Below are 19,365 nucleotides of genomic sequence, written 5' to 3'. Positions count from 1 at the left end.
AGTTGCTATCGGACTGCATCATTTAAAACACCCTTTAGCAATGTGAAAATAGTTGGTAAGCAAGTAATTGGCCTGTAGTTGCCTGGTGCTGCCCTTTTGTTGGATGTTTCATTATCATTTAGGTTTTTCCAAATGTTAACCTATGTTCAATTACAGCCACTTGCATTCTGTTATGAAACTGCTTGGCAATGAGTGGGTATCAACCAAGCAGATGATTCAACCAAAAACAATGCAGTTTATCTACGTCTAGTGCTGACCAATTCTTGATCATCCTAGCCCTTTTCTCCACCATTTATGCTATTACAAGTTCTTAATTTTAGTTCCTTTTTTATTCTTATCTAACTCCTTTATTCAAACTGCATTCTTGTATTTCTTTGTATTTTCCAAGCATTTCACTGTTTCTTCTTGGTCAGATACTGACTGATTCATTGCTGTCTCTCAATTGATTGGTAGAAATGTTTCTGTTTCAACTGAAATTTGAGATTATTCCTCTTGTGTAATTTAAGTTTGTATCTGTTGATCTTCTTGATTGTATTTGCTACTTTATTATTTCTAGTACTTCGTTATTCTTATATTTCTCGATCAAGTAGTCTTTGGTCTTTTTGCTCTTCAGCTTCTTTTATTTCATCTGTTCTAGCTTACTTGCATTTGATCTTAGAATGCTGATTTATTGTTCAATCTGATCTTCCATTTTGGTGGTGCACTGACTTCTTTTCTTGTTTGTTGATTTTGCATCCAAGTTATCTAGTTATAACTGCAGCCATGCTATACATTAGTTGCTTTGTTTCTTGCAGCAACTTATATTTAATATTACAGTATTGGCATCTTTTAAAACCTGTACTAGATGTTTCTTTGTAACAAGTTTCAAAGAATGCAACCTTCCTAAATTATTTTTGTGCTGTTCTAGATGCTCCAATAGTACAGTTGTCACCAGATGTCCATTTGGTAGACATCTAACATTTAGCATGGCACTTATTGACCCAAGAGTTGACTGATTCGGTATAACTTTCTGTAAATTATATCTCACTATATTGTTTATGGGAGAGACACTCTGATAAAACCTGTCTGGTATGGTTGAACTTCTGGCATAGCTCTCATTTTCCTCAGAGCATACAGCCCACAACCACATCAAGATAGTGCCTTACTGGGAGACAATAATTTCTTTTATTCTAGGGAGAGTTTGAATGATTTGGAATTGATTAGGCCTATGTGTTCCTGCTATTTAAAAGAAAGTATATAAACATTCACTTTTACAATACATAGAGAAAATTTGAGTCACTTTTCATTATGGACTTAATATTTAGCATTAATAAAAGTTTATGGTCCAACTATACAGCATTTTTAATTTTAACTTTTTAACATGCACACCCCACATGTTTTCCACCAAACAGAAGATATATGGAGTATTTTTCACACACACTCAAAATCAATATTCAGAGACCTGGGTAACATTTTATTGAGTCCTCTCCTAAGTTGTAATAAAGAGAAGATTTGCTTAAATGCCAGTTAACAGTTTGTTCCATAAGATGGGACCTAGCATTACTAGTGAGAACTACAGTAACTATAGTTCTTTTAACTACAAATACTGTAAATTTATAAATTAAATACCACTTTTAAATGGATCGCTTGGGTGTCAATTTGAACATGTGTGAAACACGTGATCACCGAACCAGTTTAACACCACTGGAATACTGCATCCAGTTTTGGTCACCACAATGTAAAAAACATGTGGAGACTCTAGAAAGAGCACAGAGAAGAGCAACCAAGATGATTAGGGGACTGGAGGCTAAAACATATAAAGTATAGTTGTTGGAATTGGGTATGTCTAGTTTAATGAAAAGAAGGACTAGGGGTGACATTATAACAGTGTTCTGATATCTCAGGGATTGCCACAAAGAAAAGGGAGTCCTGACAGTTAGAACAATTAATCAGTGGAACAACTTGCCTCCAAAAGTTGTGAATGCTCCAACACTGGAAGTTTTTAAGAAAAGACTGGACAACCATTTGTCTGAAATGGTATTTTCCAACTCTGCTATTCTGTTCCATTCCATATTCTCTCTCTCTCTCTCTCTCTCTCTCTCTCTCTCTCTCTCTCTCTCTCTCTCTCTCTCTCTCTCTCTCTCTCTCTCTCTCTCTCTCTCTTACACACATACACTTGTACAATTGTATTTTTGTACAATTACAAAAGTATAGACATATTCTTTATTTTAATATTTTGTTATATTTTTCTTCACTTAATTTTAACTGCTTAAGTATTTTTATAATGCATAAATCTTTCTGTTTTGTTCCTCTTTTTTATTATTTTAGAAGTAATAATAATTTATTTTAAAAAGGAGAAGATAGCAGATAATGAGGAGGCAATGAATGAAAACTGCTGCGCCTTAAAGTCTAGTGCTTACTGAAGCGTAGACTGATCGTCATAGTTGGATCTAGAATTCATAATTCTGGGGTCAGCCATCTTGATCGAATGGTATTTGAAAGGTCAGGGTGCTCTTTCCATTGTCTTCTGTAGGAGTCCCCAAACTAGTATCTTCATGTTAACAGTCTTCTATGGAGAAGCCATTTTTAGTTATTGTCAGAAAGCACAGTAACCATACTGTCTTCTCTCTCTGTGATTTTAGGCTACCAAATAAAGAGAGACAAATAATGAGAACTGATTTGACCCTCAGATGTTTACATACTCATCCTTCATCCATTTATCCACCCCTTGCCACCCTGATTATACACATTTAATGAGAATTAGGAGGCAGTTTGACTTCATTAGACTCTAGGCAGCTTACAATATTAAAAGGCAATAAAGCTGTAAAAACCCAGAACATGCATGTCCAGAAAAGATCAAATTAGTAATGATAACTTTATATTGGGACCAGAGAGAGCAATCCTATTATTAAAGCTCATCCAAACAGAAGCCGATGGCATTCTCTCCATAAGTCAAACAATACCAAATTGTTATTAGTCCTTTCTCTAGGACTATTTGCACCTGCCATTTGCCTCAGTAAAACTTATATAGACTATCTCACTGATTTACAGCTGTATAGTATTGGCTTTCTTTCTACTGTTCTTAATAGCATCAAACTTGCTACCTAAGGTTGCCACATCACAGTAACTCATGGAAGAGCTGCTTATGACTCCACTTCCATGGGGTAAATACCATCAAATGTAGCAAGAGCGGCAATAGCATTTTCCATTTTACTGCATATATTTAAATATTAGAAGAAAAGGTCTATTGATTTGTAATTTGTCCTGCACAAATGTATATATGTGAGCCATGGTGGTGCAATGGTTAGAATGCAATTCTGCAACTACTTCTGTTGATTGCTGGCTGCCAGCAATTCAGTAGTTCAATTCTCATCGGCTCAAGATTGACTCAGCCTTCCATCCTTCTGAGGTCAGTAAAATGAGGACCCAGATTGCTGGGATGCGTGGGTGGATAGGCTGACTCTGTAAACCGTGTAGAGAGGGCTGTAAAGAATTGTGAAGTGATATATAAATCTAAATGCTAATGCTATTCTGTGAATGGCCTTTAGTGTGTGTGTGTGTGTGTGTGTGTGTGTGTGTGTGTATGTATGTATATGTATTTATTTATTGGCCACCTATCTTACCATATCTCTTACACACATAAAAATACATCTACATTAAAACCTGAATAAATTAAAACCAAACATTAAAATTTAAGGACACATGGGGAGGGTGGGATTTGTGGTTACTTGATCAACCACATCCACTGCCTGGGGCCCCAGTGGGAAAACCACACAATGGATGTGGTTGATCGAGTAACCACAGATCCCACCCTCCCCATGTGTAACCTCACATTGGGAGGCGGGGTGGGGCAAGATGTTCCAGAGGGCAGGAGCAACAGCAGAGAAGGCCCTCCTCCTGGACCCTGCCAGATGGAATAATCAGACTGATGGAAGCTGCAGCGTGCCACCTCTGCCAGCACAAGTGGGATCAGCCAATCCCAGTGGGATGAGATGGTCTTCTAATAACCTGGACCCATGCCATGAAGGGTTTTAAAGGTGATCACCAACATCTTGAATTGCATCCAGAGGCAGGCAGTAACCAATGCTGCTCATGAAGAAAGTGTTACAAGGGTCATTCTGGGCCCCCCAAAATTGCCTGCACCACCGCACTTTGCAATAGCTGTAAAATGAAATGCTCTTCAAGAGTAGCCCCATTTAGAGTGCATTAGAATAGTCCATCTGTGAGATGACTAGGGACTGAATGACTGAGTGCAGGGAGTCCTGATCCAGTAAAGGATGCAACTGGCACACAAAACAAATCACCTAATAGCACAGAGAAAGCCACAGCTAATCCTAGAATCAATAGCAAAGTGTGAACACTTGCATTTTTATGAAAGTAAAAGTAAGCTAGTCACTTACATCACAAAACAAGGAAACTTAAAAACTTTTCAACCAAATAAATCCATCTCCTGAACAGGTCACATCGTTCTCTCAGTTACCAACTCAAGATAAAAGTAAAAAAGTAGACCAAAGAACTTTGGGCAAAGGTAATTAGGATGTAGAGTTTTGACCTCCCTCTTCAGTGCAGGACTCCTGACAGAAACAAAAAGATTCCTCTTAAAGTATTCTATTTATGTGTGATTTTTTTGACCCAGGACTTGGCATAGTTATCAAAACAGATCTGGCCAGATCTGCAAAGATAAATGTCTAGATCAGAGCAGGATTATGAGCAGCTGTAATAAAAGCTATGGAGTGGAAACCAGAAAGTACTGACCTATTGATCAGACAAATTGTTAAGTCAAATTCCAGAAACAAAATGTTCCATTCCTACTGCCATTCAATGCTACATGCATCATGATTCTCCTCAGTGTCAAGAGTTTTGTATACACCATTTATGATATCTCACCCTGTTATCCAAGACTAAATCCATTAAAAATCCTGATTTAAGACATCGAACTCCTGACAAGGAGGATAATAACTGATTATATCACCACCTACAAAACATACAGTGAGACTGAAAGCCCAAGCTATTTGGTTTTAAGTCAATTCAAGTGCTGCCATGATTCATTTTCTAGGTTGTTTTCATAGTGCTGTCTATATGCTGATTTTAATTTTGTTTTCTGTTTTATTATAGTGCTTCACTGTTACATAAATGCTAATGTGGACATTCAAGAGCAAGCAAGAACACTATGCAAACATATCTTTTGTAGCAGAATGTATAATACATAAACTAAGATAGTTGAGATAAGCAAGTAATAATTAATTGCCTATTAGTTACGAATTAAATTCTTATAATTCCCTCCTTGATTCAAAAGAAACACATTTCACAAGAAAGCTCATTAGTTCCTATTGCATTTCAAAGCTGATTTTAATTTAGATAGAACGTCAGAACACAATGTGCATGCAAGTTTATAATTTGTTCTGCTATATGGATTAGTTTTTCGATAAGCAGATCTAGGATGAAAGAGATATGTGTGGCTATTCATTTATGTTTGCATTGGAAGAGAAAGGATCACAATTCAGTGTTACAGCTAACATTGGCTAAAAGGGTGAGTGATCCCTGACATGTCCTCTGCAGAAAGAGTAGGAATGAAATTCTAGCTCTAAATTAAAGCCTAAGTCAATCAGTCAACAAATCAAGCATTCCAATTTATTTTGACTAAAGATCAAAAACAAAGTAACATTTTCATCCCAATAACATAAAAATAGCCCAGAAACCGATCTGACTGCTTTATTCAAAGCTGCAAATTAACATAGATCACATTGAGATGAGTGGACCAACTACATATTTTCTATGTTTTTAAATCTCTTTACTCTTTAAGTGCATTTTAGACATTTGTTACTTAATATGTCACACTACAGCCAATTTTTTAAATTAATATTGTCTTGAAAGGTTATCTTTCTTTTAGATGCAAGCCATTTAATCGTTGGCTTCGTGTTTTGAATATAGTATTAATTTTTATTGTCTTCCATCTTAAATTAATAAGCTTAATCATCACAAAGTCTAATGATTTCATAAAGAACCAGCCACTTTATTTCTTGTGCCCAGTAAGTATTTTGTGATTGTTGAAATAAGCATAAATAAGTTGACTAACAAATGCTATGCAATTCTGCAAAGTGAATTTTCAGGTACTATGATTTTTTTTATTCTATTAAAATTGTTATTGACAAACCACACTGCTTGTTGTTTTCTAAAACTTTTTCCTAAACCTTTAACTTAAAAATGCCCAAGTAGTAAGCCCTGATTCATATTCAAAGGGGGTAGTATTAACATGGTAACATTCTGCTGTAGGATTTCTCTATTCAGTCCTGTAAAACTCCACTGAGCCTTCAACAAGGCCAGGTCTTGAAAAAACTCATTTAACTTGGCTAAGAATAGAGTTTGTCTACAGCCCAGGGTATCAGAAAGTGGGGGGAGGGTGTGTGTGTGGACTGTCAAAAAAGTCAAGTTGGTGTCTGTTCCTTTTTATGTACGTTACACATGTACCTCCATCACCATTACTAGTCCTGAACACTTCAACTTCCTCAAATTTGACTTTTGTGAAGGGCAAGAACAAAAGACATAAACTTTGACTGATGTGATGGCTTATCTTTTTGGTTGAATATGATCATTTGATTATCACAGGATTGCCTACTTGACCTAAAGTTAAGCAACTTTAAGAACCCATTCATAAATCACTATTCAAAAACTTGGATTATTAATTAAGGTTTGTCACACAGCCAGATGTTCAGACAGGCATTTTTGTCCACCTATCAAGTCCTTCCAACTGTGCTACCCTGCTCATTCACACACACAAGTAAATGTGGTTTAGTGAGTTTATTAATGTTCCCCAGCAATTCCCTTCACCAAAACTCAGAACTGTCCTAATTAAGTCCAGCCACAAGGAGGCCAAGATTAGTCCCCAAAGCAATTAAAAGATGCTCAAATAACTCCAACAAATAAACTTAAATCCACCAGGCAAAACTTAAATCCACACATGAGAGCTTATTTGGCAAGAAAAGTTCAGAGTCTCCAAGGCACAATTTCAAACATGGTATTAATCCAGGGTGAAGCAGGAATCACGACAATCAAACAAATAACTAGAAAACCAATACATTGTTCTCAGCACTGCCTCCCTCTGTCTGCTGTCATAAATAGCCAGCTATCCGGGGCAGCCCATCAAGATGGGTGGGGCCTTCTTACGAATAATAATAATCTGGCTGACCTCCATTGCTCTTGTGTATTTTTGGATCAGGACAGAAGGCAGTTCCTTCTCCTCTTCATCAGCCGTCTGCCACTGCAAACTTTCCCCAGCTGAAGCCTCCTCCAATTCTCTTTCTGCCAGCCATTCAGAGCCATTAATCAATTGTGCCAGAAAGGTACTCAATCTCCCTTGACCTCTAAGAAGGAATCTGGGGAGTCGTCCAGGGGAGAAATCACACCAAGGGGCCTGAGGTAGGCAGATATGGATGTTTGATGGTCTTAAAAGATATCTTCGCAGGATGTAAGCTGTTCCAACCAAAGCTGCCTTTTGCAATTGACTCATGGTGAATTTGTCAATGCTGATGGTGTTCAAGTGGTGCTCCAGTTATTTTGGGATTGCACCCGAGATGCCTATTGTTATTGGTACTACTTTTGTTTTCTTTTGCCACAGTTGTTATATTTTTATTTGCAGGTCTTTGTATTTTGTTACCTTCTCCAGTTCTTTCTCTTCTGCTGTCTCCAGGTACTATCCAGACATTTTGTTTTTCTTATCAATAATTGCTAAGTCTATGGTGTTATGACGCCTGTCTGATTATTATTATTATTATTATTATTATTATTATTATTATTATTATTATTATTCCACCCATCTCTCGATAAGGCAACTCTTACAGATCATAAGTTTATCATATTCATAGATAATGAATTAAATGAATATAATAGTAACATTACAGAAAATGGACATAGCTTAGTTTCTCATTTTCAACAATAGTTCCAACAGCTGGTTAGCTGAGGAAACAATGGACTACTAAGTGGTTGCAGTGGTGTGGAACCTGGAACAATATTGGATTTTATAGAATGCTATTGCCTTTCTTTCATTTTGCTGTCTTAGCTCCTTGGCTCTTTTGTGTGAATCAAGCTGAAAGCAATTAGTAATCAGCAAATTGACCTTTACCATCAATCCAGACATATGGAGGACACCGATCTCGATCTTTGTTTATTAAGAGAGAGGGGGAGAGAAAAAGTATGTTCAAATAAGCAATTAATTTACTATTTTTCCAGGAAATGACAGAAAAAACATATGATACAAAGTTCAATATTCTCTCTGGAATTCAACCCTGAAACTTTGAATTATCCTTGTAGCCAGAATACAGTAGATGCTACCATAGTTCAATTCAAGTGCGCTGATCAGCTTTTTAAACATGCAGTATTTGCTTTTTTGTTTTATCCTGTGAATCAGAACTTTGACGGGAAGTTATTTCACTTTTCCTACTGAAAACTAGAACCTTTAATCATTTTAAGACATTTAAGGTATGAATAGGCAATATTAATTTTACCCCTTGCGGTTTCATCTCTTTTAAGGCAGCTAACATAATATGCATGTAGGCAAATAACTCACGCAGAAAGCATGCAAAATTACTGCTCCATGCCGCCGATCTTCATTTGTAAAGATGTCATTAGGGAATTCACGGAGAGCTGAGAAGGAAGAAGAAACTAAAATCAAAATATTGGAAATAGTTGAATTGTAGTAAAGATATATTCATCAAACAAGCAGTTTTATAGACTGGCAATCCTTATATGTTCCTATATTATGGAAACTGTCCTACATTGAATATTATTACCAAGCTACTTAATTTTATATCTTAGTGTAAATATATATAATGAAATTTGATGTTATAATAACTAGGCTTGAAAGATCTACCAATTTCTTAAAACAATAAAATTACACTTACAATACTTGTCATAATTTAGAAGCACATTTAAAAACTTTTGGTTAACATGAGACAATACAAACATGAGAGTTTTATCATCTCTACAGTTCAGAGCAATTCTCAAATAGGTGGATGTACTTATTTCAAAATCTGTACCAACAGAGGATATATTAACTGGGAAATAGTGATGGCAATTGTAAAGTGAATGGGGCTAAATTTATTATTTTCTCACTATCACTACATATAGTACTAATTGTGGGAAAAATATTGCCCAAGTGTAAAGACACACAAGGAATTTGTATCTGGTGCAAAAGTTCTCGGTGTACATGTAAAGCAACAGAGTAATAATAAGGATAATAATAATATCAATAAGAGGGAATAATAAAGAAGATGGGGAGGATAATAATAACACTACAGCCATACAACATGAGTAAATATATTTAGAAATAAGACAATACTGTGAGAATTAGGTGTTCAGCAGAGTGATAGCATGAGGAGGAAAACTGTCTGTGTGTATAGTTGTTTTGGCATATAATGTTCTAAAGCGGCACTCAAGGGAAAGAGTTGAAACAGTTTATGTCTAGGATGTGAGAGGTCTGTAGCTATTTTCTCAGTCCTCCTTCTGACCCATGCAATAGACCAGTGATGTGCGGTGATGTTTATGACTGGTGAGGCTGGTGACGTCATCAAACCGTGTGGTTGCTCCGATCGCACAGGCGCAGCCCAAACGGAGAAGTTTCTTTTCTCAGAAATGTCAGAAAGGGACAGACAGGCTGCCGCAGCTCCACTGAGAAGACATTTCTGAGAAGAGAAACTTCTCCTTTCTCCTTCTCCCCCCCCCCTTCTAGCACTGACATTGTTACCGTGGTCCCCTTCATGTTGACTTAGGAAGGAGAGGAATGGGACCACGTGTGCAGGGGAAGAGAATCACGGCTGCGCTAATCTGAGGCTGTGCGCTGCTGAGGAGCCGCCTGCACACATTTTCCCATTCCCCTTGCAAGGATCCCGGGCTCGCCCGATGCAAAAAATGCCTAGGTAACATCATCGCACAGCCTCAGATTAGCACAGCCGCGATCCCCTTCCCCTGCACATGTGGTCCCATTCCCCTCCTTCCTGAGCCAACGTGAAGGGGACCGCGGCTGCGCTGATTGAGGCTGGAGCTGAGGAGCCTCCTGCACACGTGGTCCCATTCCCCTTGCAAGGATCCCGGGCTCGCCTGATGCAAAAAATGGCGAGATCGGCATACTTGGGGTTGCTGCTGAGATGTCCAGGGAGGCTAAACCAAGCCGCACGCCTCTCCCAGCGACTTTCGCAGCTTCCCTGAGTATTTTTTTTTAATTTTCATGATGAGAGCGGTGCGGCTCTGCCTCCCCTGCCTCCCCTGCCTGCACGTCATTGCAATAGACAGGTCTTCTATGGAAGGCAGGCTGGTTGCAATTGTTTTTTCTGCAGTCCTACTATCTGTTGGAGTCTGTACCTGTCCTGTTTGGTTTCTATACCAAACCAAACAGTTATAGAAATACAAATGACAGACTCAATAATTTCTCTGTAGAACTATCAATAGCTCCTGGGGTAGGCTAAACTTCCTGATCTGATGGAAGAACATTTGTGTCTTTTTTGTTGTGCCTTTTTAATAATGGTTCTAATGTTAGGAATCCATTTCATGTCCTGGGAGATTATAGAACCAAAGCTTTACAGGATTCTAGAATAGAAGGGCTCCTCCTAAAACCACTCTCATCTACAGTTTTAAGCATGTTCAGCTCCAGATTGTTCCGGCTGCACCACAGGCCAGTTGTTCAACCTCCTGTCTATATGCAGACTCATCACTGTCTAGAATGAAACCAATGATTGTTGTACCATCTGCAAACCTCAGTACTTTAACAGAGATGCTAAAGAGAGATCCCTAGAGATGCAGTCACTGGAAATGCAGTCATCTCTTTTATGATAGGAAATACCACGTAATGTATGTTTTTAATTAATGGCACATTTGCTGCTGGACTGCTATGTTCAGACAGTGATTAAGATTTTAAGAATATAACTGGGAGGTGGGGGTGGGTTAGGGTGGAGGGTGGGGTAATATATATGTATAAATAAACTAGAAGATGGGATTAATGAAATATTGTTATTTTAAGAGAAATTTATATTATGATTTATATATGTTAAATTAGCTTAGAAGATGGGATTAATGGGCTATTGTTACCTTAAGATAAACTTATATTGTGATTGTTGGGAGGAGAGGGGGTACAATATGTGAATGAGCAATTTACTTTAAGACGGGGGGAGGGGAGGGGGTAAAGTATTTGGTATAATATTTGAATGAGAATTTGGGGGGGGGCGTTGGGGGGAAGGGAGGGGGCATAGTATCTGTATGTGATTTATACTGTATGGGGGGGGTTAAAAGGGGGAAAATTTGTTTGCATAAAACTTTTTCAATAAAAAAAAAGATTTTAAGAATATAAGGAAAAACATGCTTGCTTAGAGCAAAAGCCAGCTGAATTAGTTCCCACAGTGGCAAACTAGCTGTTTATTTGGAAACCAATAGATAAAATTTGAGCCCAATCATATTGGAGCACTGCTGTTGCTCAGCAACTAACATTCATAGTCATTTTGTCAGCAGCAATGCAAGCTAATGAAGCTCTCAGTCTGAACCAGAAGGCATTGTCCACCTTTGATATCTTGAATGTGAAGACCTAAGTTAACCTGTTCTTTTGTCCAGTGCTATCTATTGCTGAAAAATGTGTAATTTCTATTAAATATTCCCTTCAAAGAACAAACATCTAAGCACATGCAATAGAAATAAATTGATCAAGGAATCGAGGCTTTTGAAATATTTTTGTGTCGTTTTCCAATTTTCTTACTTTTAGACAAAGCTTTCATCTCTCAAATAGCAAGCAGAGAACCTTCCAAAGTGGTCCATGGATATGCATATTGGAGAGGAGGCAGAGATGCCTTTGATCCCAGGATAATAGTCTTTGATCACAAGGGGTGTTTTGATCCAGAACTAATCATCTTTTAACTCAGAAACAAACACAGAAAAAGCACCTTGCTACGCAGGGTCAAAAAACCCAACACTCACTCTTTCCAATAGTGAACATGAATAGTTTTCTAGAAAGATTACAAGGCAAACATAAATGTGTCTTTTCTCAGCTTCTCAAAAATAAACTAATCCTGGTAATATTTAGCTATTTTAACTCTAATAACAAATTCAGATGCAGAATTCTGACAGATATGGTGGAAAAACAGGTCTGCTAAGTAAGAAAGAGCATCTACATAGTCTACATATGCTTGATGCATTCATACTATCTCCAACTAATATATGAGATAGACTTATTACATGCAAAGATAGTTCAAGACGTGATTTGTCATAATTGTGATGATTATGGCTTACAGCTCATGAAAACTCCAAATCCACAATCTCAGAAAATTAGAATATTGTGAAAAGGCGAGACGTCACCAGTGCATGAGTGACTGTGCGTAGGGCCTCTCGGTCCAGGAGGGGGCGCAATTGGCGCACCAGGCGAACCTGGTGGAACGCCCCCCTTGCCACGGCTGCCACATGGTCATCCATTGACAGCTGGGCATCTAGGAGGACACCCAAATTGCGCGCCCGTTCCACAGGGGGCAGCTGTTCGTCCCCTATGGCCAGCGCTGGAATCAGCTGACTGAACCGAGGTGCCGGTAGCCACAGCCACTCAGTCTTGGAGGGGTTGAGTTTGAGTCTGTTGTCCCCCATCCAGACCCCGACGGCTTCCAAACACCGGGACATCACTTCGACAGCCTCACTGGGGTGGTTTGGGGTTGAAACGTACAGCTGAGTATCATCAGCGTACAGATGGTATTCAACCCCAAAACCACGGATGATCTCCCCCAGCGGCTTCACATATGCGTTGAACAGGAGGGGCGAAAGGACCGATCCCTGCGGCACCCCACAAGTGAGTGACCTCAGGGTCGACCTCTGCCCCCCCGTCAACACACATTGCGACCGGTCGGAGAGGTAGGAGCCGAACCACCGTAAAACGGTGCCTCCGACTCCCATCCCCTCCAGCCGGCGCAATAGGATACCATGGTCGATGGTATCAAAAGCCACTGAGAGATCTAATAGGACCAGGATAGAGGAGCAACCTCTATCTCTGGCCCTCCAGAGATCATCAACCAGCGCGACCAAGGCTGTCTCTGTGCTGTGTCCGGGTCGGAAGCCGGACTGGCGTGGGTCTAGATATTCGGATTCGTCAAGGTGTCGTGGAAATTGCTGCACCACCACATTCTCGACAACCTTCGCTAAAAAAGGAAGGTTGGAGACTGGACGATAATTAGCCAGCTCCATTGGGTCAAGTGAAGGCCTCTTGAGTAAGGGCCTCACCACCGCCTCTTTCAAGGCAGTTGGTAAGGATCCCTCACCCAATGAAGCGTTCACCAGGCCCAGAAGCCAGCCTCGTGTCACCTCCCAGGATGCCAGTACCAGCCGGGAGGGGCACGGGTCCATTAAACATGTGGTGGGCCGCAGCCGTCCACGCAACCTGTCCAAATCCTCGGGGGCAACAGAGTCAAACTCCTCCCAGAGTGGTCTTACAAGACTCACTGTTGACGGCTCGTCCGTGCCACTGGAGGGGGCTCATCCGCTCCGGATCTGAGCGACTTTGTCCTGCAGATATTCCCCAAACTCCTCTGCTCTACCCTGCAAGGGCGCCACCCGCGCCCCCTGTGATAGGAGGGAGCGGGTCACCCTAAACAGGGCGGCAGGGCGGTTATCCGCGGACGCAATAAGAGCGGCACAATGTCTACGTTTGGCCGCTCTCAATGCCACAAGGTAGGTCCGTAAATAGGATCTTACCTGTGTTCGATCAGACTCGGAGCGTGAGGACCTCCACCTGCTCTCTAGACGTCTCCTATGGCGCTTCATCGCCCTCAGCTCCTCGGTGTACCAAGGGGCTCGGGCGGATCACTGCCGCAGGAGAGGTCGCAAAGGCGCAACCCAGTCCAAGGCCCCAGCCACCGCCATATTCCAGGTGGCCACTAGGTCCTCCGACCGAGCGCGGGTCAGGGCTACAGGTAGCGGCCCAAGCTCCGTCTGGAACCTCTCCGGTTCCATCAGGTGCTTGGGGCGGTACCAGCTTGGACAAGCTGGCTCCGCCTCCTCGCGGTGAGGGGTAGCGACAGGGAAGTCGAGCCGGAGACATGAGTGATCTGACCATGACAGGGGAGTAATAACTAGGTCCCCTATTCCCAGATCACTCATCCACTGTTCAGATACAAAAATAAGGTCCAGTGTGTGACCACCCTCGTGTGTGGGGCCCTGAATTAGTTGGGTCAGGCCCATGGCTGTCATGGAAGCCATGAACTCCCGAGCCACCTCAGATGCTGCTCCCGTCGACGGCAGGTTGAAGTCCCCCATGACCATAAGCCTGGGGATCTCAACCGCCGTCTCTGAGATCAGCTCGAGGAGCTCGGGCAGGGCCGCTGAAGTATAGCGAGGAGCCAAGTATACAATCAGCAGGCCCAACTGCCTCCCTGGGTCCCATTTAACACCTAGGGACTCACAACCGGGTATCTGAGGAACAGTGAACTCTCTCGGTTCTAGACTCTCCCGAATAACTACCGCCACCCCACCACCCTTACCCAGGGCCCGGGGCTGATGGAATGCACGGAAACCCGGTGGGCACATTTCCACGAGGGGTAAGCCACCCTCGTGGCCCAACCAGGTCTCCGTTATCCCTGCAAGGTCCAGCTCCCCCTCGGAGATCAACTCACTAATGAGGGGGGCCTTGTTGGTTACGGACCTTGCATTGCACAGCATCAGCCGCATGCCCTGGCCCTGTAGTTCCTGACCACCCAGTCTGCGGGGGTTGGTACAAACGACCGGGCGAAGCCAACAGCCACGGTCTCCCAACCGACCTCGTGATTTTCTCCTGTCCTCGCATCCCCCCTCCCCGCGACCGATGTAATAAAACAACCCTCTACTGGAATGGCTTGTTCCCTCTCCCCCCCACCCCGCTCACTCCCCTCCTTGACTCACCTGCTCGTCTGGTGCTGGCTTCCCTTCCAGCCTGGTTAACCCACCCCCCCTCCCTGGAACCCCCTAAGAACAGTGTAAAACATTTCGATAAAAAGCCCCTCAGCTTCCGTTTCTTCCACCTCTCGGGGTTCACAAACCCATCATCAAGGCAGGCCGTTGAAAGCGCCAAGGGCCATACCTGCGAGAGAGGGGCCTCTCGCAGGCGGAGCAGGTCTAGCCTTGAGTAGATTGATAAAATATTAAAACCCAATTGGGTAAGGGTGCAGATGGTAATAGTTAATAGTTAATAGCCAGAGGCTAAGATGTTAATGGGGAGCTGGAGGGGAAAATATTCCAAATATTTCCAGAACGTGAAGGTGAAGCAGGTGGAGATATCATAAAAATGGGGGACAGTCCAAGGTGGTTGAAGGTAGATGTAGTTACAGATGTGGGTTCCTTAGTGAATGGGGGGTGGCCTTCTAAGCCCAGCTGTTCTTAGTCTTAGTCTGGGCACATGCAATTTTGTGCACGTGCCCAGTTGCCCAAAAATAGTAAAAAACATGCCACGCTGATTGGGGAACCAGTTCGAAGGCATGGCAGGCCTGGGTTAGGGTGAATTGGTCCGAACAAGTAGGAACCCACCTCTGTTCGGTAGGCACTGTTTTGGAAAAGCATTTTAAAATGCTGGAACTATCTACTTAAATAACTGACTTTGCTTCCATAAATTGAATTAAAATTGGATTAAAAACTTGCCAGATTTAAGAAAATACTGAAACTTAAGATGAGGGCACCACCTAATGATGAATGGAAAATATACCCATACTCCTATAAGTCTGGGAAAATTTCTGATAAGAAAAATAAACAACATTTATGTAGAGGACTGTGGTGATACCTACTGTTCTATATTTATCTACTTTATGACTACTTGAGGTTCAACTGTGAGAACAAGGAAGATACTTAAGATAAGCGACTCTTGAATGTTAAGATATATGACTGAACTTATAGAGTGGACTTAAGGAGATATTTGGAAAGCTTCCTGGACTACCTAAATGGAACTGGTAGAATAATCCTGGGATATAAAGAACTATGATTATTGTACTTTATGAGGAGCAGTATTAGGCTGGACTATATGGTTTTTGGACTACTGAGCAAGAGTGGGACTTACTAAAATAAGACAAGATGCTCCACCAGGGTGAAATGAGTGGAATTTAAAAAGAAATGGCATTGATGTTCCAAAGCATTAATGATATTGTGACAAAAAACCACAGGGAGATAAAGACATGCATGGCATAGATGGGAAAATAGAAAATATTCTGCAAGGAACAATGAATAAAGATCAAAATGTCCAGGAAAGGGAGGAGACAACAGAAAGAATGGAGGAAAAGATAGAACAGACAAATCAGCAAATAAAGCAAGAAGGCAAGATAATAATGACTGATGAAACAAATCAAGGAAAAAAGTATTTTAAGAGATTTAAAAATGGAATTGGATAAGCAGGAAGATTTTTTCAAAAGGGATATAGGGGCTTGGACAGACACTTTGGAGGCCTGGCAGCATAAGATGGTAGAGATGGGAGAAATGTTTAGACTGAATAGTAAAGATGTAGATATAAATAGAGACAAAGATCCAAGAGAGGAGTAAGGGAGGCAAGCCAAAAAACAAATAAGAATTGAAATATTAAAAAGGGCAAGAGATGATGGATAGAAAGGAATTGCCTTTTAATATAATGGAGGCCTGACTAAAAGTTGGAATAGAGGTAGAAATAAGAATACACACTTTTATATAATAGAATAAAAAAAATAGCTAGACGGAAAGATTAGAGATTGAAAGATGGTATTATTAAAGGTAAAGTTAAGGTTCCCCTCGCACATATGTGCTAGTCATTCCTGACTCTAGGGGATGATGCTTATCTCCAAAGCCCAAGAGCCAGCGCTTTTTGAAGACGTCTCTGGGGTCATATGGCCAGCATGACTAAATGCGGAAGGCACACGGAACAATGTTACCTTCCCATCAAAGTGGTCCCTAATTTTCTACTTGCATTTTTATGTGCTTTCGAACTGCTACATTGGCAGAAGCTGGGTCAAGTAACAGGAGCTCACTCCATTACAACAGCACTAGGGTTCAAACTGCCGAACTGCCGTTCTTTCTGATCGACAAGCTCAGCGTCTTAGCCACTGAACCACCATGTCCCATATGGTATTATTATGTATGTTTAAATAATATGGTGATTGGCATTAGAATGGCGCATTGAAACATTGAACAACTAAGATTAGTAATGGTGGCCTGACTAAAATAGAGGTAGAAATAAGAAATAGGAGGGATATTAGTATTCACATTTTTATATAATAGAATAAAAGCAATAACCAGATGGAAAGATTAGAGGTTGAAAGACAGTATTACCATATATGCTCAAATAATATTGTGATTGGCATTAGAATGACACATTGTATTGTACATTTGTATCAAAAAGAACAATACCCAGATGCCACACTGTTCATGTATTGATGTTGATGTATATTTAAAAATAAAATAAAATATATATACAAAAAAAAAAAAAATCCCAATCTCCATTTCCTTTTTGTCAAGGATGGCAGATTGTCCTGTTACTGTTAAACATTTAAGGCAAAACTGGTTCTCAAACTTTTTGTAGAATTCTAACAAGGAATCTGAACTTTTTGACTACTTTTGAACTACTATAAGCTATTTTACGCATGATAATCTCATAAATGAGCAGCAAGAAATATACTGTGTTGAATCTGGCTTGAATTGTTTTACCAGGATAATTTGATGTCATGCAATATATTACTGACTTAGACTTTGTACAAACAAAAGTTGCAGTTCATTTGCATAGTTAATTATAATTTCCAGGAATGTGTAAATTTCCTAAATGTGTTATCAGTATAAGTTCAGTGCAACAACTGTATTTGTCTATTTCCTATATAGGTGAATGACTTTTATAATCTTTTTTCCACATTTGAAGTATACTTCTAAGATATGTAATGTGTTCACCTAATGTTCAGCAATTTTTCAGGTATACATGCCAAAACTTAAAATAGGAAAAATGTTTGAAACCTTGCAATTTTGTTAAATGATCTCAGATTTTTTGGTGAATTTACCCCATTGAGAGAATCCCATTGAGAGAACTGTACTTTCGTGCATTCTCATTTTCTTGTTTGAATTTTTTTACCATGTCATGTAAAAAATAAAGTTTGCAATTTTATTTGATCCAACATTTGGAATCACATTACACACAAGTGTACCTTTTATTTAATGTAGGGAGTCTAACACTTCTCATAAGAAAGCAACATCCATAGCTGTGGTATCTATCTTTCATTACATATTTTTGATCCCTGATTCTCTTCAATTCTAGGGTTAGGAAGTTTTGAGAATTCTGAGGGAGTAACATATGGGAATGCAGATAGGTATGCAAATTTTCAGAGAAAGACATTACTATGCAAAAAATTATTTAAGGCAATTTTGGTGGAATATTTTTCAATGTAGATTTATAAACAATCCAAGCTTTCTCTCTGCATTATTATGCAGAGGATTTTGCAGAAATATTTGTGCACTTATAGCTGAAAAACTATTGAACCTCACACAAAATGCCAATGTAAAATAAAAAGTAACTTGTCCGGTACAATAATTTTCTAAAATGAGATATTAATTTGCATGCCAGCTGTTCAATTGTTCCTATTTAAACCCACCTATGAGTTGAACTCATGTATGTGAACATGGTTACTTAAAGAGATGATCAAACAATCTTATTCCTGTCCTAACCAGTAATTTTGTTGTTCTTATTTTCTGGCATCCATTTATATCTGGACAGGAGAAGAAAAAGCTAAATGTTCTGATTTGGAAAACACATTAAATAAACTAGGAATATTTTTTAATTCATTTAGCTATAGTATTTCTGCTGGGAGAAGGAACCAAATAGAAGTGGTTAAGCAGAAGAATATCAGCACATTCTTCATGCCAACCAGTGCTTGAAATGTCCTTCATAATTTGTCAGTGCGTATAAATATTGCACTCATACTGTAAATTATCAAAAAGCTTATTACTTTATATTATTGTAACTGTCATAACTATAGTTGACAAATCACATCCAATGTAAATAGATAATATAATGAGGACTAAGTTTGATTAATCACATTTTGGAATAAAGTTGTTACAAATTTAATAAAAGTGAGTTAATAAGCTCACCAAGGTTTGCAATTTATGTTGCAAAGATGATTTGGAAGCATATTCTCCAAAATGGTTACAAAATGGTATTTTAGGCAGTTGATTATCCTGTAACTACTAAGTCTATTAATAATTTTTATTTTCTCCCCTAAAAGATTTCAGGTTATTTTCAATTTCAATTGAATTGTATAGTTTATATGTTATATTTAAATTAGAAAGAATTCTGAAGTGATTTATCTTGGTCTGATTTTTTTACATCTCAAAACCTGACATTTTAACAGGGGTGTATAGAACTTTTATATCTATTGTAGTTATACTTTTTGGCTTCTTTATAGATTA

The 19,365-nt window shown here is 39.8% G+C and overlaps 1 protein-coding gene across 3 annotated transcripts in view; it reads right to left on the bottom strand.

Annotated features, from left to right (window-relative positions):
- SLC24A3 (solute carrier family 24 member 3) overlaps positions 1-19,365 on the bottom strand; it is a 207,304-nt gene that overhangs the window by 58,627 nt on the left and 129,312 nt on the right. For all 3 annotated transcript variants that reach the window (XM_081950254.1, XM_081950255.1, XM_081950256.1), the window contains one exon: positions 8,543-8,619. In XM_081950254.1, coding sequence (XP_081806380.1) covers positions 8,543-8,619 — 77 coding nt within the window. The remainder of the gene's footprint in view (positions 1-8,542; positions 8,620-19,365) is intronic.

This window comes from Natrix helvetica (assembly GCF_964273705.1).
Source record: "Natrix helvetica genome assembly, chromosome: 4".
NCBI lineage: Eukaryota > Metazoa > Chordata > Lepidosauria > Squamata > Natricidae > Natrix > Natrix helvetica.
Note: the sequence above shows the minus strand (reverse complement) of the source record. Positions and strands in the feature narration are given on the sequence as shown.